This window comes from Balaenoptera acutorostrata, chromosome 3 (assembly GCF_949987535.1).
Source record: "Balaenoptera acutorostrata chromosome 3, mBalAcu1.1, whole genome shotgun sequence".
Lineage (NCBI taxonomy): Eukaryota > Metazoa > Chordata > Mammalia > Artiodactyla > Balaenopteridae > Balaenoptera > Balaenoptera acutorostrata.
Genome location: NC_080066.1, coordinates 178,152,117 through 178,172,926, shown reverse-complemented (window position 1 = coordinate 178,172,926; position 20,810 = coordinate 178,152,117). Strand labels below are relative to the sequence as shown.

Sequence of the window (20,810 nt, the reverse complement as noted above, 5' to 3'; positions counted from 1 at the left end):
ACACCTGGCTGAGGACGGCCACCTGCCTTCCCTCCATCACAGCCTTTCCCTGTCTGTCCCCCCAGTGGTCTGCGAGCTCCTTGGGGGCTGGTGCTGGGCCCGTCCCAGAGATGGCGCGGAACACACACACAAGTGCTGAAGAAATGGACTGCTTTGCCCTTTGGATGGGGGCGTCAAGGCCCTGTTTCCAAGAGGCGGGCTGGCCCGTCCCCGCTCAGACCCACATGGAAACTTCCCTGCCCCTGCCGTGCCTGTTTCTCTCTGGGCTGGGGTCTGCCCTCCTCCCTCCTGCCTGGCCTGAGTCCACAGACAGATGAGGCCAGGCCTCGTCCTCGGCCCGTCCCTGGCCTGTCCCCAGCACAGGGACGGCGGGTTAGAGATGGGTGATGGGGTCAGTGCGGGGAGGAGGTGGTGCAGGATGAGAGATGGCGGGTAGGCGTCTGTGCCCTTGCCGAGCGCGGCTGGAGCGTGGAGGGGGCATGGCTGCCGGGACGAGGGGCCTTTCCTGCTGTTGGCAGGGTGGTGTTGGGGGGCTGTGATCAGCCCGGTCGGTCGGGGTGTCTGGGGTCAGCTGGCTCGCCTGACCCTCCAGCCTCTTTCTCCCTTGTACTCGTCCCTGACTTCATCTCAGTATCCCTCTCCCCTGCCACATCTGCTGGCCCGTAAGTGGCCGGCCAGGATGCCCAGAGCGTTTCTCTGGGAACCAGCCCCAGGGAGGGCTCAGCTGCCTGGCCTCGTTGCTAGGCGACCAGTGGGCTTGGCGCCACTGCCCTGCTCAGACACCCTCTCTGCGCACTGGGCGGCGGCTGGGGTGCTCACAGCCCCAAGTGCAGCCCGACGACTGCCATCCCACCTCTCGCCTCGCGTGGGCTGCTGGAAATTCCCCCTAGCTCGGCAGACTCTGCCGAGTATGTGGTTCACATTTGGGTCTTTGCTCCCCCACATCCCATGGCCACCGCACTGTGTCAGGCGCATAGCCGGGCACTGAACTGCAAGGCTTGTTTTCAAACAAAATGTGTCATTTGTAAGGTGCTGGAAGGTCCTGGCTACAAGATATGCTGGCTCTTTGGGGCTGGCAAGGGCAGGGAGGGGCTGGGGCCTCGCCTGGCTGTGGGCTAGGGCTCCTTAGACCTGAACACTCCATGTGGGCTTGTCCTGGTTGCTAAGGAGGGTGTGTGGGGCGGGCTGCAGGAGCTGTAGGCAGAGGTGATGGGGGCAGGCCTCAGGACTTGGGGCCTTTGCTCTGGAGCTGGTTCCCGTCCAGCAAGTAGGGGAGCAAGTCATTCACTTCAGCCACTGTACAGCAGGATGAAGGCCAGGACCTCGCTCTGGCAGTGGGAGCCTCCTCCCAGGGGGGTCAGCAGCCTTGTGAGTCTGCCCCAGTCCAGCTGTTCTTTGTGTCACCGTTTCTGGGGAGAAGCAGGTTGAGAGCTTGGACCCCAAATTTGGGATGCCATTTGCAATGCTGTTCTGCGGTGCAGCCAGGGCATGGCTTGTGGTCCTGTTTCCAAGGACAAGGACAGAAGTGTCCCTGTGGCCCCTGCTCTCCTAGGCCACATTGTCCCACCGTGAATATGCACCCAGTTCCACATGGTAGACTTGACCATGGACTTGTGCAAAAGCTGCACACACTCAGGCCGCAGAGTGGCAGTCCTTCCTCTTCCTCCTCCCTCTGGGAGGCCCCTGGGCTCATAAGGGAGCCCCCATCGCTGTGCCCACTTGCCCCGTGCCCACACGTGCAGAGGTGGAGGTTGACGGGGCCCTGTGTCTGGAGCATCAGGGGTGCGGCCACCACCTGGGCAGGGGGTTTCTCTGCCTGGTCCCTCCCCGCCAGGCCTGCTCTGACCCGCTCCCAGGGGTCGGACTGGGGACCTTGTCCTTGTCCCGGAGGCAGCAGCAGTGGGGTTCTGTCCCCGACCTGTACCCACGCCAGGCTCTCTGGAAACACACATCCATCAGATGGGGGCGCGACCTCTCGCCTGGGCCCAGGCTTGCTGGCTTCAGGCAGATTGGGCTTTAGGGACAAGAGCATGCTTTCGCCCGGCTCCTCGCTAGTACAGGAGAAGTGCTGGGGACTCAGAGACCATCCAGTGTGCCCGTGATCCAAATTTCTTGTTTCTTTAGGAGACTTTTCTTTCTCCCCAGATGAAGTCTTGTGAGGCTGAGCTGCTCTGGTGATAGCCGTGGGTGCTTGTGTGTGTCATGGGGGGGGGCACCTGGGTCCTGTCCTCGTCTCTTCCTCACGAGGACGCTGCTGGCAGGTGGGGGTCTTGCCCAGGGTCTCCCAGCGAGTGGTGTCAGGGCCATACCCAGCATCCCGAGAAGGGGGCAGCCGTGTGGTGCTGGGGCCTTGGCCCCCCAGGGCACTGCATACCCACCTGCCCTGGTCCCCTTGCTTCAGCCGAGGGCCGACACTCAACCTACAGTATGCAAAAGCACCCAGGGGCCAGGGTGTGGGCAGGGCATCTCCAGGGTCATGGGCGGGGCTCCTGTTGCCCCTGCCACCTGCTGCCACCAGGGCTTGGCCTTGAGGGTGGGTGGGTGCCCTGGAGGAGGGCTTTGCTGTTCTGAGCCACGCAGGAGATGTGAGAAACAGTGAGAGAAGGGCCGCTTCTGGCCTGCTCAGGGCTTCCTGGCAGCAGTTGATACCTTGCCTGCCTTTGGGTTCCTAGGGTGGCTCAGGTGGCATCAGCTTTATGAGGACCCTTGAGCCACTTGCTCTCCCCTGGCCTCTGTTTGCTTACCTGTAAAATGGGCACTCACTCACTCACTCCATGTGTAACTGATCACCTGCTGTGTGCATGGCCCGGGGGTACAGTGGTGTCCAGGCAGAGGCCTACCCCCAGGGGGCACTCTTGTGCTGCCTCCTTGTCCTGGCCAGCAGGCTCATGTATACAGGAGGGCTGTGGAGGACAGTGGAGGTGGGGAGAACTCCGTGGGCAGGGCTCAGCCTACAAGTAGAGTACTGGTCTTATTTTGATGGGGTCCAGGGAAGATGGGGTTTCCTTAGCCTCCTTCCTCCTGGCCTCCTGCCAATAGCCTTCCCCAGCCACCCCCAGGTGGCCTGGCACTTGCTCTGGGCTCTCTCAGCCCCATAGGCTGCCCTCTCTTGCTGATGGGGTATTGGGATCCTCCTTGTGAAGCCTGGCCCCGACCCCTGCTGGACTGTTAGGTATTCAAGGACTGGGCTGCTGGGTCTCAGTGGTCACACCTGTGTCTCAATGCCCAGCTGGACTTGGTGGATGCATCTTGGGGAACCCAGGCTGCACCCACCTGGTCTCCCAGGCTGGGAGGGGAGGCTGGTTCTTGCCCAGAATAAGGAAGGTCTGCTTAACCCAGGGAGAGCGGCTTCATAAGGTAGTGAGTGTACCATCTTTGGAGGTAATCAAGTGTGGATGGATGGATGGGGGGGATGGATGACCATGTTTGGGCATATTGAAGAAGGAGATCGCTGCCATGGGTGGGATTCTGGCCACGGTCTCATGGGCTCTAGCTTGTGAGATTTTATGATTCTGGCACCTGTATCTTTTCAGTGAAATCAAATTGCACAGAAACCTCCAGCTCTGTACAAAGTGGAAAATCTGCCTTTGGCGAAAAGCAGGGGAGAGCAATGTTATTCTTTTAACTATCTTCGGGTGACGTGGCTTTGCGGTTTGGGTGGGAGGCCAGAGAGCCTCTGTGGATTCCCGTTCCCCACTGCCCACCCTCTCCCTCCACGGCCTCTATTTAACTCCAAAACAGCTTTAATTAAAAATGTGCCAGTGTTCACAGGCTAAATTACTGTATTGCAGTTCATATTTTCTTTCTCGTGTCGGCTTTAAAATTTCATCAACACAGCTGCTTCCTCTGCAGTGATTCATCTGGAGCCCAGTATGTGATATGATTTTTCCCGTGGATTCTGTGCCTAGCCGGGCTGTAATTGACGCGGGGGCCTCCGCTCTGTGGTTCCCTCCATTCACTTCCCTGCTGGGCTGATCAATGAAGGCTCCACATGTGCCCAGAAGCCAGCTTCACAAAAGAGCAAGAAGCAGGTTGGGCAAGAGTGGGCGGCCATCTGGGGGAGAGGAGGCAGTGGTCCAGGCCCGCGGCTGTGACCGGTCCCAGCCGGCCCCCCTCCTCCTGGCCCCTGTGCCCGCTCTTCCCATCCTGCCATGCCACACAGGGTCGTGGTACACTCAGGTTGGAAGTGACCCCAGGATTTACACCAAGCATGGATGGGGAAACTGAGGCCTGGGTGGAGGAGGATTTCCTGGGACAGGTGATTGTATTAGTTTGCTAGAGCTGCCATAACAAAGAACCACGCACTTTGGCGGAGGGGGGTGCGTGGAGAAGGGGCTTAAGCAACTGAAATGTATTGAATGTGTTGTCTCACAGTTCTGGGGAGCATGGGGTCAACAGGTCAGCATATGAATCTGACTGGGACACAGTTCAACCTGTAGCAATGGTGGTGTTGGCCTGACAGTATAAGAAAGTGGGTTTGAGCCCCGGAGGAGTCTGGATTCAGATAATCCCTGCTCCACCACTCACCGGCTGTGTGGCTTTAGGTAAGATACCTTATGTCCCAGTGCCTGGTTTCCTCACCTATAAGACAGGGATGGTGGTGACGCCTGCTACAGCACTGACTGGAAGCTGGGGGCGCCCGGGCAGTGCTTGCCCTTCTCTCCTTTTCCTGGTCTTGGGAGCCTGGGATTTTTCAAGGTCTGGCGGACCACGCCCATTCAGCTGGGCTTGGTCCCTGATGGACTGCTCCTTTTTGCCTTTTGTCTGAGTTTTGAACCATCCAGGCCTTGGGACTGAGGAACAGTCTGCTACTATCTGAGCCCGTTGCTGACACCTCAGTACTGTTTCCCGCATCCCCAAGGAGGGTTGTTTCGGTTGGTTGGTCCCCTTGCCCAAGCCCTGCGGAGATGCTGGCCTCATGGTATGTCTGTGGTGGCAGTTCTGCTCGCTGGCATCTTCTGTGACGTGCTGCTTTGTTGACAGGCTCTGGGCCATCCCTGCTTCGCCTGTTTGGTGTCCGGGGTTGGCTGTCATGTCCCTGCCCCTTCTGTCGTGAGTGATGTGGTCTCCGGAGGGCTTCATCTGCTTCATTAGCAGAAACTTAGAATAGTCCAGCCTCTTCCTCTGCCAGGGAGGGAACCGCCTCTTTCCATCATCCAAGCAGATGGCCAGTCTAGCAACGTGGGCAGGAAGAGAGACTAGGAATTCTGCCTCTGTCCCCTATGCCCGAGGCTTAACCAGTGTCCACCGTGAGCCACACACTGGGTGGTCAGCATGGTCAGAGGCCAACCCCAGAGCCAGAGGGCCTGGTTCCAGTCCCCAAAGTGCCACTTACCAGCTGGGTGGCATTGGGCCAGTGGGTTAACCTCTCTGTGCCTCAGGTTTCCCAACTGTAAAATGGGGACACTAGTGGTGTCTGCCCCAGGATTAAAGGGCAAATCACAGAAAGCACTGAGGGCCGGGGCTGACTGGTGATAAGGGTCATGGGTCAGCCACTGCGACCTCGCCTGTGGGCCATCCAGCAGCTGAGTGTCCTTCTGGACCCCAATTGACATGCAGGCAAACAGAGACCTGGAAGTTGGCGAGTTGCTCAGATCCACTCAGTTGCGATGGGATTTGGATTTTGCAACACCTGTACCCTCCAGAGTCCCCCACCTGCCTCCACGGAGGTTACATGGCCTGCCCCTCACTCACCTCATTGGAGCAAGTAATGGTCCTGCCAGGGGACCCGTGAGGGGATGACGGTCATTGTGGTTGAGACCTGGTCAGCACGGTACCCATCAGTTACAGGCCACGTGGTTCTGGGCGGTACACACATCCGAGTTTGAAAAATGGTTTAGGACCTGAAGTTGCATGGGAGTAGGGGGCAGTGCCAGCTGCGGGTGAGAATATCAGCCACGTGTTAACCACACGTGGACGCCACGCTGCCTCGTCTGAGCACTAATCGGAAGAACCCACTGGATCCCCGGCCACGCCGTAGCCCCTTTGATTGACAGCCTGCTAATGAGTTCTCGTAAAATTAAAGGGGAAAAAAAGAAGGTAAATCTGGTTGGTAGGACCCGTATGTTCTCGTGAGAGACCTTGCAGGCCACCTTCGCCCCGAGGACAGGCAGATATCTGGCCTCGCCCAGCTGGCTGGGAACTCGGGGTGCCTCTCAGAAGGGCAACTGTGTTCCGGTGTGAGCCTCGGGGAGGGCTGTGAAGGGGTTGGGGCCCCAGTGCCTGGCGTGTGGCAGGCGCGCTGTCAGTCCTCGTGCAATCTGGAGTTTCTAAAAACATGGGGCTCCTGTGAGGCGCCTTGGGGACCCCGATCTTGGCCCTTGGCCTCCCTACTCCAGCCCAGCCGAGGTCCTGGCGGCTTTGGGCTAATGGGTGTCCAGGGGAGGGAGGGCAGAGGTGAGGGTCGTGGTTGGCATTGCTGGGTGACACTTGCTCTCTTCCCTTCCAGCTGCCCCGCCCCTATGGCCGCCCGAGAAGCTGGCTTCAGGTAGAGCTGCCCGGCAGGGCTTGTTTGCAGTGCTGTGTGGGGTGGGGGCTGCTTGGAGTGCTGTGTGATGCCCTGTCTGCTCTGGGTGCCCCCCCGCAGCGCCCTCCCGTCTCTTCCTGGGAGCTGACCACCACCCGGGTGCCCTGGTCCTGCCTTTAGATTCATCGTGGGATCCGCCCTCTCTCTGAGCTGGCGTTACTGCCCAGCTTTACAAAACAACAGCAAAAGAGTTATGAGACAGTAGCCTCTTGCGATGCTCCACCCAGGCCCCTCCTTTCCCACCTCTCACCGGATCTGCCCAGCTTGTGAGGTCAGAGGGCAGGTCGAGATCCCCACTTTGCAGGAGAACCTGCAGTGCCCGGTAGGGTGAGGGCTTGCCGAGGCCGCAGGAGTTAGTCCTGGCTCCCAGCTGGCCCAGGTCCCCGGGCGAGGTCTCCAGGGATGCCTGGAGGTAGGAAGAACCCACCAGCGCCCAGTGCTGGGCTCCCACCCTCTCCGAGCGCTACAGTCTTGCCAGCCCTGGGAGGCAGGCGTGACTGCCCTGTGTTAGGGTTTCGGAAGGCGGGGCTGGTGTCACTTGGGATCGGAGCCCTGTCCCCATGATGGAGACACCGACACCTCCCTGTGCCACGAGGGCTGGCAGGCTGAGGGATGGCTCCCACTGATGGGGTCCTGCCCCTGGTCACTGCCTACACATCGGCCCGTGGGCCCTGGGTCTGGGGATCTGAGCGGCCACCTGCGAGCAGATTGCCACATGGGGACGCCTGGGCGCCCCCGTGTCGGTGCCACCTTCCATCTCCGCAGTGGCAGGCCTCGCTTCACCTGTCAGGCACTGCCTCCCTGCCTGGGTGCACACAGTAGGACCATGTCCTGTGGTAGCCTGCGGCCCACCCAAGGGGCTGAGAGCCCTTTGGGACCAGGAAGGCAGGGCGAGTAGCTGCCTCTGAAGGAGCCCGGAAAGCGGCCCCCCAGGGAGGAGCCCTGAGTGGAGGGGCGGGGAGGTGGGCGCCTGGCCTTGTTTTCTCTGAGTTCTGCCCTTGGCCCGTTTCTGTTCCGCACCTCCTTTGAGAGTGCTCCCCAGGAGGATCTGCAGGTGGCCTCGAGGGAGCCCCCGGCGTTGCAAGCAGGAGTCCCTGGGCAGGCGATCACTAGGTGCTCCCGCTGGGAGCCCCCTTGCAGCCCCACAGAGGCCCGGAGAGGCTGGGATAGCCTGAGTTCACACCACCCGCCGCGACCCGCTCTGAGCTGGGTAGCGTTGCAGTCGTGGCCCTGGACGGAGGTCCCGGTGCCCTTGACAGTGGGATGGGAGGCTCTGCGGCCTCCTGGGTCCCTCCCTCCGGGTCCATAACTCCTGTGCTGCTTTTCCGTGGGGGACAGGGCAGGGTGGAAGCGGCCTTGCTGTAGCTGCCGCGCTGGGTCATTTCCTTCCCTTTTAAGGATCCGGGCAACCCTGTTCCAGCTCCTGCTCTGTGTGTCAGATCCGCTTCCCTGTGTCCCGAGGGACCCCGTTAGGGGGCCTGGGGGAGGCAGGGCAGTCCTCTCCTGGGGAGCAGTGGTGCGCCCCGTGTCCTGCCCGCCCCGCCGCCCCAGAAGGCCACTGCAGCTTCGCTCCACCTCAGTGGTGAAACCCTAGGGATTTCGTCTTCCAGGGCACCATGAGGAGAATAGCAGGATTTCTAATTTGGATTTAAGTGCAATTATGTTTCTTCATTTCGATGCGTCATTAGCGACGTTGCCCCAACATTCTCCCCGCCAGCTTTGTCGCTTGCTCATAAGTGCTGTGGGCTCGCAAATAGTTACGGACATCACCGGAGGCAGGGGTGGGAATTGCACGCTGCTAATTAAGAGCTCCCCACCCTCTTGCACCCACACCTCCTCCCCAGGGAATTATCTGCGGGGAGGGAGGAGACACACAAACCTGTGTTTTCAGTAGCGGCACGTGGGCTGCTTCTGAACCCATTTGGTCCGGGATCAGAGGAGCTGTGGAGGAGGGGAGACTCAGCCCGGAGCAGAATCTAGACGGGGTGCGGGTAAGGACAGGGCAGCACCCGCCGTCCTGGTCCCAGGGGCCGACGGGAGAGAGCAGTGGCTCCAATGCCTGGCCCTGTGGTCAGACCCATGCCAGTGTGCGTGCGTGTGCGCGCGCGTGTGTGTGTGTGTGTGTGTTGGGCCAGCCGCGCCTTGCACCTGGTCCCTTGGCTTTCTCTCGCCAGGCAGGTGGGGGTGTGCCTGCAGAATTGGGTCGGGGCCCCAGTGAGAGGCCTGCGGCCCCAGGGGCGGACGTTCAGCGTGTTGAGTTGAGAACGCGCTTTCCACTGGAGACGACTGTGTAACTGTCACAGAGATCTGGCCAGGAAAATAATTGGTTTTGGGATCTTTGCCTATAAATGGAGCTGGGGGTGAGACCCCCAGGGAGGCAGGGGTGCCCTGAAGGGGGGGGGATCCCCATGGGAGGGTGAATGAGTGCTGGGCGAGGGGCGGCGTCTCTTTCTTGTTGGTGCCCGGTGGCAGAGGCTCGGCTCAGATAGACCCCTGGCTGGGCCAGGGAGGGTCAGTATGCCTTGGGCTCTAACGCCTCAGGTTAACCCAGACAGGCCTTGGTCAGTGCGTGACAGTCCCATTTTAAGATAGAGGACTGTGACCGAGGTCCCCCTGTAAGACCCTGCTGCAACTCAGGGGGCCCCACTTCTCTCCCCTCTGTGTCCCTTGGTGACCTTGGCCACACTCCAGTCCTCCCTAGGCCACGGGAACAGTCCTTAGCTAGGCCACAGTCCTTAGCTAGGTGGCTGGTCTCTGCTTTCCGTGGGTGGGAGCCTGGGGTGGGGATGGGATGGGAGTGGGGAAATGAGGGGAGTGACTGCCTTTCTCACGTTCCCCCTGGCCGCCTCCACTCCTGTCCTACAGATACTTACAGGGCATTGCTGTGTGTGCCCAAGCCCTCGAGACCTGGGGGGTCTGACCTGGGTCTGATGGGGGCGGGAAAGCAGAACCCAGGGCGCTGGTGAGGCTGGAGGTCCCGTGAGAGATGGGGGCCTGGGTCCAGCGGCCGGCGGGGGGAAGCTGGGTGTGTGCAGGGGCCTCCGGGCAGAGCAGGGGAGCGCTGAGGAGCAGGAGGAGGGGCCCCCAGGCGCGGCTGCTGCCCCGTCCTGCTCCCCCCAGCCCTGGCCTCTTCCCCTCCAAGGGTTTGTTTGGGCAACTCAACGGCCTGCTGATTTATGGGACGTTCCGCTGCATTTTATCTGCCCGGAAGTGTTTCCTCAGTTCCTTTGAAGTAGAAGAGGGTGTTGGGGTCAGAAGCACCACCCCAGGGTTGTAGTGATGCAGAGGGTCCAGAGGCCAAGGTTTCTGCTCAGCGGGACCGGGGGACCTCCACTGGATTGAGCGTGACCCCTGGGTCCTCCCCCTCTCTGGGTCCAGCCCCAGCTTCTGGGGGGCTCTGCTTTGCCCCGAGGGGAACCACCTAAGGCCAAATATGTGCTTGTTCATTCATTCAGTCACTCATTCATTCATTCATTCATTCACTCCTGCTTCCCCCCCTCCTTCTAAGCGTGCCCTGGGCGTTCATTGGTCGTGACCCCGGCTGCACTGGTACCTGTGGATACAGAGGGTGAGGCCCGGGGCTCACACGGCGGAGGTCACGGGCAGTGTGTCAGGGCGCTGTGCACGCTCACCCCTCGGGCAGCCCCAGCCCCGTGGGGGCGGGAAGACTTCCCCGAGGACGTGGGCCCCAGGGGCTGCAGAGGCCGTTCCCCAGGCCATTCGGGGACCCGAGTGCTGGATGCTGGAGCAGAGGAACGAGGGGGGCGGGGCGGGGAGAGCCACGCCCTCATTCACTCACCTGTTTATTCAGCCATTCAACAAACGTTTATAAAACACACAGCAGGGAGCGAAATGAAGCCCCTGGCCTCGTGGCTCTGACACTTGTACGGAGAGATGGATGTCAACGGCTACTGATGACAGTGGCCGTGAGGACAGATGAAATGGGGGGGGCAGGGAGGGTGCACAGGCCGGGCCTCCAGGCAGGTGTGAGGAACAGAGCAGCGGGGGCCCGCGGAGGGAGCCCCGCCTGGACCGGGCAGGCGTGTCTCGTCCAGCAGTCCAGTCCGAGGGCCTGACGGGAGCATCCTCGGCCCGCTCAGCCCAGCCCCTCGCCCCTGCCGTCTAACCCTCTCCCCTTCTCTCTCACGCAGCAGGCAGGCTCCGGAGAGTTCCGGACGCTGCGGAAAGGCTTCTCCCCGTACCACTCGGAGTCCCAGCTCTCCAGCCTGCCGCCCTCCTACCAGGATGCCCGGCAGAATGTAAGTGCCCCTCCCCCGCGAGCCCCACTGTTCCCACGTGGACCGCCCACCTCCGGAAGTGGAGGGGTGAGCCTCGGGCCGGCTGGTGACCTGCCCAGGGCACGAGGATGGTCCACGGCTGAGCTGGGATTGGGATTCTCAACTTCTGCCCGAGCTGCTTCCAGGGCAAGGCTTGGGCTCAGGTCCAGAGTGGCCTTCGTCATTCCTCCGCCCTCCCAGGACGGCGCCTGGGCTCCCGACCCGCGACGCTCCACCCTCGACCCTTAGAACCTTGTAAGGGCCCGGCGTGGTGGTGAGAGGTGGAGGCCCAACTTGGGATCCCGTTGCCGGCAGCGCGGGCTGGGGCAGAGGCCACGAGGCCCAGCCGCCGTCTCTGTGCAACTCGTCCGCCTGTGTCACTCCTCGGACACAGCAGGGAGCGGCTGCCCGGCTGGCGCTGGAGCTTGGGGTGGGGCTGCCCTGTGTGCACGTGAGGGCGACTACCCCAGACTTTGTAACGGAGGTGGGGGAGGAGCTCAAGTTTATGACTGTGGGCTTCCGTTATCACCAGGGCGCCTCCAAGGTGATCCTGGCTTCTCGCCTGGGCTCTGACCTGCCCTGGGTGGGACAGGGAGGGCAGCGTGGGGCCAGCTCCCTGGGATGTGCATGCCCGGCTCAGGACTGCTCCCTGCAGGTGAATGTGCCCGTCATCCCTCTGTGACCGAGGGATGTATTCTTGTATTCAGAATACACAGAGCTACAGAAGCAGAAAGTACACTAGTGGTTGCCAGGGGCTGGCAGGCGGCGGGAGGTGGTGATGAAAATGTTCTGTTGGATGACTGCACAAATCTGTGAATGTGCAAAAACTACCTCCCAAGAAGCACGCGTTCGCGTGAGCTCTGTAGATGTTCATTGAGCATCTGCTACACGCAGGGCCGTGCTGGGCGCTCTCCACACACAGAAGCCCTGCAACAAGGCAGGGACTTGATGAGAAGTCCCCACGGAACAGATGAGAAACCGAGCTGGCCTGAGGTCACTGCAAGGTGGGCCTGGACTCTCCCCCAGGGTCCCAGCCCTGCTGTCTCCCTTCCATCCCGGCCGGTAAGGGCAGCCCCAGGGTTCCTCCCGGGGCCTCTGCGCTGGCAGGAGCAGGCTGATGCTGCCACTGGCTGCTGGCCGAGCGCTCTGCTGTTTCTCTTCTGAGGCCTTCGCACCTTCGCCAGGAATGTAGCTGCTGACGCTGTGCAGGCAGCAAAGCCTGCCGATGACAGATAATCCAAATATTTATCCAGGAGCCCCGTGGCTGAAAGAGGCCCCATGATGAAGGGCTCTGAAGAGCCCAGCATTGCCCCCACAGGAGCGGCTCCCCCAGCCCTTCACGCCCTCTGCCCTCTGTTCATTCTGGTCGACTGTGGGAATCCTAACAGCTGACGGTACTGGGCACTGAAGTCTTCTTGGTGAGCTGCAAACTGTAAAGTGCCGTGCAAACCTGGCTGGCTCCTGGGACGTGCAGGTGTGAGCAGAGGGGGCTCACTCCCCCAGGCTGAGCCCCTGAGGCCTTGGCAGTGCTGCTCAGTGCTAGCGGAGGGCATGAGTCTTCCAGAAGGCTTCCTGGAGGAGGCCTTAGGAGGGGCTCCCTGTGCCTTCTTAAGGCTGCCTGCATGCCGTGGGTTGTCACCCCCCCTTTGGAGGGAAGGAAGCTGAGGCCCACCGGGGTGGGGTGGGATGGGATGGGACGGTTTGCCAGGGTCCCATGGCTAGTGCGTGCCAGCACCAGGCCAAGCTGGGCTTGGAGGCCGGGGGCCAGCGTGCAGCGCGAGGCTGGGGCCAGGTTCCCGGGGCAGACGGAGAGGGTGATGGTGTCTTGCGGGAGGGGCAACCACAAAGGCTGCTGAGGAGGCAGTAGAGGGGCCGGAGCTGAGGTGGAAGCTCAGAGGCCAGGCCTCTTGTGGTGTTTATAGGGCGCTGAGCCCTTGCTGGGCCCTGGAGGGTGCGTGGGTCCACAGGGAGAGGAGGTTTGTTGGGGGGGGGGGACCCCTGTGCTCTGACACTGCCGGGGACCTCGTCTCTTCCACAGCTAGGTGTGAGCACATCTTCTGTAAGGCTACCTGCATGTCCACATGTCAGAGAATCCCGAGGTGAAGCAGGTGACCCTGTGGGGTGGGGACACCTGCCCAGCTGGATGTCCCCACCCTCCCCACTTCTCCCACCCACTGCCTGTCAGTGGAGCGAGCAACGGAGCTTGTACCCATCAGCGTCTGAGAGAACGAGGCTTTCGACAGGTCCCTTGGGGAAACTGGTTTCCCTACTTTTTTTTGGTCAGTTGACTATTTTTAAGTGTCCATTTCAGTGGATTTTAGAATCTTCACAGATCTGTGCAGTCATTACAGCAGAACATTTTCATTATCCTGGAAAGAAACCCCGTGCTCCTTAGCAATCCCTCCCCGCAACCCCCCGCCCCCAGCCCCTTGGCAACCGCTAATCTACTTTCTGCCTCTCCACATTTTCCTTTTCTGGATATTTCATGTAAACCGGAATCATAAAATATGTCATTCTTTGTGACTGGCTTCTTTCACTTAGCACCACGTTTCTGAGATTCATCCACATTGTAGCATGTGTCAGACCTTCATTGCTTTTTACTGTCAAATTTTATTGTCCACATAAATTTGGACAAAATTTTATGTCCAAAAATTGTGTGGGTACCCCACATTTTGTGTGTCGTTCATCAGTGGCTGTGCATGGGTTTGTTTCCATTTTTTGCCTATTGTGACTCGTGCTTCTCTGAACACCCCTGCACAGGCACTTGTGTGGACGCCTTGTGTTCAGTGCTCTTGGGTGTACACGTATCTCCCCGCTTTTGGCTCCAGCGCTGGAGTCCCACAGACCCGGGTTGGAGGCTCGGCCCCCTGGTTTTACTAGCTCTGTGGCCTTGGCAAGTCGTGCAGCCTCCCCTTCCTCATCTGTAAAGTGGGAGCATAGGAAGACAGCGTCTGCGCCGAGGGTTGCAATCGGCACTCCGTGGGCTGCTCTGCTCCGAGTGGGCTCTTAGGAAGTCGGGGGGAGGCATCACCGGCCTCTCCAGGCTGTGGTCCTCCCGCCATGGCAGGCCTGCAGCGGTGAGCTGGGTTTGGGAAATGCTCTAAAGGTCGCAGTCCTGACCGCTGTCCGGTGGTGGCTTCAGTCGCAGGATGCCGCGGCTACGCTCTCATTAGCACCTGCCGTCCGCTCAGTGGGGTGGCCCAGGAAAGGGCTGGATTGCACGGCCTAACCCGGGCACTCCTGGCCTTTGCTTCAGAATCGGCCCCCTTGCAGCGCAGGCGGTCAGGGAGCCCCAGGCGCAGACAGGACCTGAGGCCAGAGGAGCCGAGGGCCGGGCGCTTTCCTGGGCTGTACTTGTGTGCTGTCGCCCCCTGCTGGCCTTTAGCGGGGAGGGCAGCCTTCTGCCTCAGGGTGCGCACCAATGTGTGTGTGACCCGCCCCCAACCTGTCTCCCAGAAGCCGCTTTGGTTCCCCCGCATGACGCACCCGGCCGGGAACCAGAGACCGGGCAGCCTGGGCCAGAGTTAGGGAAACAGCATGCCAGGGCTCTCCATACACCCTGGGACACAGGGACCCTAGCTGTGGTCCAGACAAGGAAACCGAGGTGCAGAGTGGGTCGGACCTGCCTGGAGAACCTTGCCCAAGCCCAGCTCTCCCGGACATCAAGGCTGTGGGGTCTGGCCTCTGCTTGGAGCCAAGAGCAGGGCGAGCCTGCGAGGCCCTGGGAGCAAGTCCGGGCCATGTGGGCAGGTGGGGAGAAGGCAGAGGGTGGCTGCTGGTGGTGGAAGATTCCAGGCCCCAAGGGTCCCCGCACAGCGTCCCAGGACCCCTGGGCAGGGTCCCAGGGCGATGGCCTCATCAGCCGAGCTCACTGAATTGGCCTGGTCTCTGGAGGGGTCATCGGGGGCCACCGACGGAGAAGGAAACCAAGACTCAGAGACGAAGGATGCCCAAGGATGCCAGGGTCTCCTCCCCATCACGCACTCCCTGGGGTGTTCTTGGTGTTTAATCTCTGCCTTCCGGCATCTGCCGGTTCCCCTCAGGTCCCCTCCCAGCGTCTTCTGACCTCCCCGCTCCTGCCGCCCCGCAGTTCCATTGGTCTCCTTGTGTGTGGGCTCCTTTTGTGCGGCCCTGATCCCTTCTTGACCTTGCTCTGGGGCCGGGGTCCCCACTGCAGCCCCAGCCAAAAGCCCTGTCTTCTGCCCCATGGACACCTGGCCAGAAGGAGCTGGCCAGCCGGGGAGAAGCCGGGCAGACACTCGGCTTCCGACACGGGCAGGCAGAGGGCCAGGGAGTGGATCCCTTCCTCTCCCGGCCTGTGTCCCGGCCCCCCAGGCTGATGTGGGAGGTGGGCACATGGTTGCCAGTTAGGGTCTTGGCAGAATGAGGTGGCACTGTTCCTGGGTGGCCAGACAGAACTGGGAGGGTCAGGGCTGGAAGCCCCGGGAATGCCCTGGGGGGTGGAGGCCGGGGAGGGAGAGGGGCCTTAGGAGGCAGGCCACCTGGGGTTGGAGCCCAGGTCCTTCGCATTTTCCCGGGTGACCTGCAAAACAGACAGCAGGACCTTCCCTGTGGGCTGTTTAGAGGAGCCTGCGGGATGTGTGTGGGGAGTCCCGATGCTGCCCCCCTGCCCTGGCCCAACCTCCTCTCCCCCGTCACCTCCACCCCCATTTCCTCCAGCCTGGGCCCTGGCCCCGCAGACGCGGTGCCCTCTCCCAGCTGCTGGTCACACCTGCGGCTGCCACCTGGGAGCCAGCCAGGGCGAGCTGAGACGCACTTCCTTCCCACAGGGCCCGGCCTGCACGGTTCCTGAGCTGTCCTCGGGCGGCTACACCTCTGCGGGACAGAAGCCTGAGGCTGTCGTACACGCCATGAAGGTGAGGACCAGGCCCTGCCGGCTCCCGCTCCCTCGGGGGCCCCCAGATCCCTGCTGCACTTCAGGAGCCTGTGACCTTGGACCCCACGTTTGCCCTCTCTGAGCCTGGGGGCAGCTGAGCCACAGGGCGGGGACTTTGGTCTCTGGGTGGCCGTGCCTGCCTGGAGCACCGTGGAGGGGGGATTCGGAGGTGCTGGGTAGCGGCCAGGGAAGCTGAGGCCTGGGGGAGGTAGGGGGAGGGCTGGCACTCCCCAGGGTTGGGGATGGGGGTTGGGGGGCGAGGCTCAGGTCTCCCAGGCCCACTCTCCTCCTGCGCCCTGCTCAGGGCCTCCGGGTGCGCCCTGGGGTGCATCTCCCACCACAGCATCCCTGTCCCTTCTCGTGTATGTGCGCCGCGGACGCAGCGCCCGGTCCCCCGGGTGTGAGGCCCGGCACGGCCGCACAGACACGGCACACTGGCGCCCGTGCGGGCGGTGACCGGGACACAGCCCTGACGTGCGTGAGCTGGGCTGTCCGTCCTGAGGCCCAAGTGGGGGCCCGGGGTCGGAGTGAGTCCCCTTGTGTGACAGTGGCCCCCACCCCACCTGTCCTCTCTGCTCCCGCGTGACCGGTCTTCAGCTCTGCCCCCGGTGCTGACACGGGGTGCTGCTTCCCTCGTGCGGCGTCTTCGGTGTCGCTGTACTGCGGGGAGAGGACGCGAAGGGGGGAAGGACGACCTGGCCCTTAGGCCTCTCCACGCCCCTGTTCCCTGCACACCACCCCTCCGTCCCGGGACCCCACGGCTCCCGTTTGCAGCCGGGGCTCAGGGCGACCTGCCTGAGGCCTGCCCGGTGGCGTCTGCCCCTGACCCTGGGACCTGTCCCCTGCAGGTGCTAGAGGTACATGAGAACCTGGAGCGACAGCTCCAGGACAGCTGTGAGGAGGACCTGAGTGAGAAGGAGAAGGCCATTGTCCGCGAGATGTGCAACGTGAGCCTCCTGGGCCCGGGCCGGGGGCCACCTGGGGGGCGGTCCCTGTGCCGCCCTTACTCCCCGCAGGAGGGGCCGGTGACCTGGGGGGCGGGGAGCAGGTGCTGGGGCTTCGGGAGCCCCGGCCTCTCTTTGTCCCCTTGACTTCCTCCCCCCTCCCCCCTCCCTTCCCCCTTCCCCTCCCCTCCTCCCCTCCCCCTTTCCTTTTCCTCCCCTCCCTCTCTCTCTCCTTTCCCCTCCTTCTTTCCTTCCCCCCTTCCCTCCCCAAGAACAGGGTCCCTGATCTCTGGTCTTGCTCGCCGCCCCATTTATCCTGTCCCCTGTCCCCTGACGTCTGTCTGGCTCCCAGCCTCCCAGCACGCTGGTGCCCCTGCTGGCTGCCAGGGCACAGGTGGCGCTCCCAGGGGTGCAGGCGGGACGCTCCATTCTGCGGGACCCTCCGCCCTGGAGCTGGCTGCCTTGGCTTTTGGAAGCTGGGCTTCTCTGGGTCTTTGGGGAGGCAGCGCGTCATCCCCCGACCCGCCTGGCCAATACACATGGTCTCTTTGGACTCGTGAGGGAGCCAGCAGGGAAGGTGGATCACGGGGCTGCACCTGGGCCTTGCTTGGGGTGGGGTGTCCCGAATCCCCCTCCTCTGCCGCCTCCTGGGTCTGTAGGCCCCACTGGACAGCCGCGAGGCCAAGTCTGCCCCCAGACGTGACCTGCTCGGGGTGGGAGGTATGGTTGTGAGGGTGGACGTGCAGAGACGTACTCTGCGGGTCTCTGGGCCTCACGCGGCCTCCGTGTCCCCTCCCGGCCCCATGGCTCTCGGGACGCAGGTGATTCTGAAGAGCGATGGGGCAGTCTGTGCGCAAAGGCCCCTGGGCAGGCTTGGGATGGGCCCTCCACTCACAGCTCGCCCTCCCCACAGGTGGTCTGGAGAAAACTGGGAGATGCCGCCAGCTCCAAGCCCTCCATCCGGCAGCACCTGTCTGGAAACCAGTTCAAAGGGCCTTTGTAGGGCCGTTCCTCCGTGGACGTGGACTGGCCCTGCCTGGGGTCCCCAGACGTGGGCAGGCCCTCGCGCCGAGCCACTGTCTTCTTTTTCCGTGGTGAATTGTACATAGGACGCTGCCTGCTGTGGCCTGGCTGCCGGGGGTGCGACTCCACTTCCCACCTCTCACACACCAGCAAACCGGGAAGACTATTCCCCGCAGCAGAGCGGCCTGGACAGCCTCGTTCCTGCTCTGGGGCCCGGGCTCTGGGCTCCACTGGCGAGAGGCTGAGGCTGCTCAGAAATGTCCGGCCCAGGAACCACGCCAGGCTGTGCCCAGCCTTGGTGGAGGGGCGCCTCATCAAGCCCTCCATCCCCGGCTGCCACCTGTGCTGGACAGAGGCCGCTGGCAGCTGGACTGATGCACGGGGCACCGCTTCTGACCCGCCTGCTGTGGCCTGAACACTGGATCCAGAAGCACTGGGTCCCCAGAGTCGTGGACGAGGAAACTCACCCGCGGCCCTTCCTCTGGCCCCAGGGCCCAGCCTCCTTGCTGCTGGCTCTGCTTGTTTTTAGAGTTCACGCCCCCACCCCTGGCCACACACTCTGCAGTGTCCCCTCACCCTGTCCTAGGCTGCGCCCTATCTTTTTGGGTCCCTCCTGCCCAGGGCCCGAGGCGCCTCCATCTCCGTGCTTCGCATCATGGGCTGTGTGTGTAGAGTCTCTGGGCTGGGCCTCTCTCTCCGCATGGGTGGCACTGGGCCGTGGCCGGGCCTCTGCTCAGGAACGGTTGCCCCCGGAGCTTGGCCCCCTCTTGGATCACTGTGGACGGAGTCGCGTGGCCGCAGGTGAAGGAGTTCTGCCCTCCTTGGGAGGAGCCCTGCTTGGCTCTGGTTTTCATTTTCCTGTGTGACCCTCAGCAAGTCACTCAGCCTCTCTGGTCCCCTGGTCGGGAAAGGAGGGCTCAGAGGTTCGAGGCCATCTGCTCTAGTCAGCCTGTGTCCTCACTCACAGCACGCGAGCCAACGGGGTCCTCCTGCTGGAGAGGCGGCTGGTGGGTGGGCTGGGTGGGGCGGAGGCCCCAGCTGAGTTCCGCTGCCTTGCTGCCTCCTCTCGGTGGGCGGTCACCTCCCTTCCTGAGCTCAGCGTCCTGCCCTGCAGAGTGGGCAGCCTAAGGCCCTCCTTGCAGGGCTCTGGGGATCCAATAAGGCCTTCAGTGTAAAAGGATCGTGTATAAACTGTAAAGCGAGACATGTAAATTTTAAAGTTTGTGTGCGAGGGCAGTGAGGCCCAGAGGGGGTAAGCGATCAGTGGCATATCACAAACGAGATCCCAGAGCCTGGAGGGCGGGGACAGGCCACTGTTGTAACCAGCCCCGGTCCACCCGCCATCTGCAGTTCCTCCCCCATCGCTGGACTCCAGCAGTAATTAGAGCTCTGCGCGCGGGCGAGCGAAGAGCCCGAGAGGCTGGCTTGGCATCGGGCAGGCCTCGTCCAAGGCTCACGTGAGGGATGGGGACCAGGTGAGGGGACGGACGAGGCTGCCCCGTCCCTCTCCCTGGCGGGGACTCTGAGCCGTCCCCACCGCCTGTCTGCCATCGGCACCCTTGGGTCGACACTCAGGGGAAAGGCCCGCGGCCCTCACTGTGCCCGAGGAGTGCGGAACGGGTGCCGGCAACAGCGTCGGGCACGGTCCTCTTGCCCTGGGTGTTATAGGAAGCTGTGGGCTCTCTGGGAGGAGCGGGTCCCTAGGTCACGTGGTGAGTTCCCTGTCACTAGGGGTGTGCACTTGGAGCTGGGTGAACATCCTTGGTCATGTTCTGGGTGACTCCTGCCCGGGTGGGCAGTCAGCTGGAGGGCAGAGGCCCCCGCCCGGGTCTTGGAGTCCAAAGAACCACGGAGCAGCTCGAGGGGGTCTGGGTCTCTTGGGTGGGAGCCACATCTGAGAACCCGTGTGTCACGTCTGGGTCAGGCTGGCTTGGCCACCACTGAAAGTAAGCAATAAGTCAGGTATCCTGGTGACTGCAGGTCTCCTGCAAACTGACCCAGGGAAGAACAGCCTCCAAGGGACCTTCCCCTGCCGGAGGGAGGTGACCCTGTCCCCTAGTGCCGCGGTGGCGTCCAGGGAGTGGGTCAGGCATTCCCTCCAGAAGCAGCCTCCCGCCCGCCATGGAGGCAGCACCAGCTGGTGCCGACGTCCCCTTCCTGCCCCTGCCTGTGTCCCGGAGCCAGCACTGCATGGGAATGGCTTTCTAGGGCAGACCCATACCTGTGACAGCATCTCTTTTGACGTAAGCTGTTGAAAAGCCTGCAGCGCCTCTGCGCGCCGCACGCAGGAGCCCACGGCTGGGAGGAGGTCCCGGGGGCCAGCTCGGGGCGAGTCCCCGCTCTGCCACTAGCAGGGAGTGTGCAGAGGGCGACACCGGCGACCCTCCTCCCATCTGGAGTCCAGCCCTGAGAGCTCGTGGTGGGGTGTTGCTGAAGCTGGTGTCCTTTCATAAACACTCTGATTCTAGCGCCCGAAGCCCCGTGTGACACCTGAGCTGTTGGCTTCCTTTCCCACGGTGATGGACGTCACCCTTCCAGCCTCATCCCAGGTGGCCAAGCCCATCCTGGAATCGGAATCCACTGAGCACATTTTTATCCAAAAGTTATTAGCCACACATCAGTGTTTAAAGAGAAAAAAGTGACCTTTCATTTTTTTTTTTCCTTGAAAACTTGAGAGGAAACAATACATACTACTGACTTTTTTTTTTTTTTTTTAGAAACAAAGGAAATGCATGACTGCAGAGCGGTAGAGGTGTATATTTTTCATAACGTGGGGGAAGTATTTGTGCTGCTCTCTGGGAATGGGCGGACCGCCTGGCCCCTGTCCCCAGGCCGGCAGCCGCGCTCTATCTATCTTCTGTCGGATGTGACCGCCTGAGTACTGGGGCCGCCCCCTCCCCGGCTCTGGGCAGAGCTGGGAGCCCTGGACCCCTGTGCCCGTTTCTACCTTCTATTGAACCACTTTGATTTGGGGAGAGAAAAAAAATTAGAACTTTTTGATAGTGTGGTAAAAACATTGATTTGAACTATTTTAGTAAAAGGAGTAACAGAGAAGATTGTGATAGTGTATACTTTGCGCTAGATAAATAAAGGCTCTTTGCAAGCCTCCGTGGTGGGTACGCAGTGCTCGTTTGTTTTGGGTG

At 61.8% G+C, this 20,810-nt stretch overlaps 1 protein-coding gene across 4 annotated transcripts in view; it reads left to right on the top strand.

The window, feature by feature from the left end:
- CCDC85C (coiled-coil domain containing 85C) overlaps nucleotides 1-20,775 on the top strand; it is an 83,519-nt gene extending 62,744 nt beyond the window's left edge. The window contains exons 3-7 of one of the 4 annotated variants that reach the window (XM_057544435.1): nucleotides 6,449-6,487; nucleotides 10,678-10,785; nucleotides 15,594-15,680; nucleotides 16,549-16,647; nucleotides 17,558-20,775. In XM_057544435.1, coding sequence (XP_057400418.1) covers nucleotides 6,449-6,487; nucleotides 10,678-10,785; nucleotides 15,594-15,680; nucleotides 16,549-16,647; nucleotides 17,558-17,647 — 423 coding nt within the window. In that variant the 3' untranslated portion in view covers nucleotides 17,648-20,775. Of the gene's footprint in view, nucleotides 1-65; nucleotides 1,117-6,448; nucleotides 6,488-10,677; nucleotides 10,786-15,593; nucleotides 15,681-16,548; nucleotides 16,648-17,557 lie in introns of those variants that run through there. The other 3 variants (XM_057544437.1, XM_057544436.1, XM_057544438.1) reach the window with 3 other exon arrangements.
- Nucleotides 20,776-20,810: the final 35 nt, after the last annotated feature.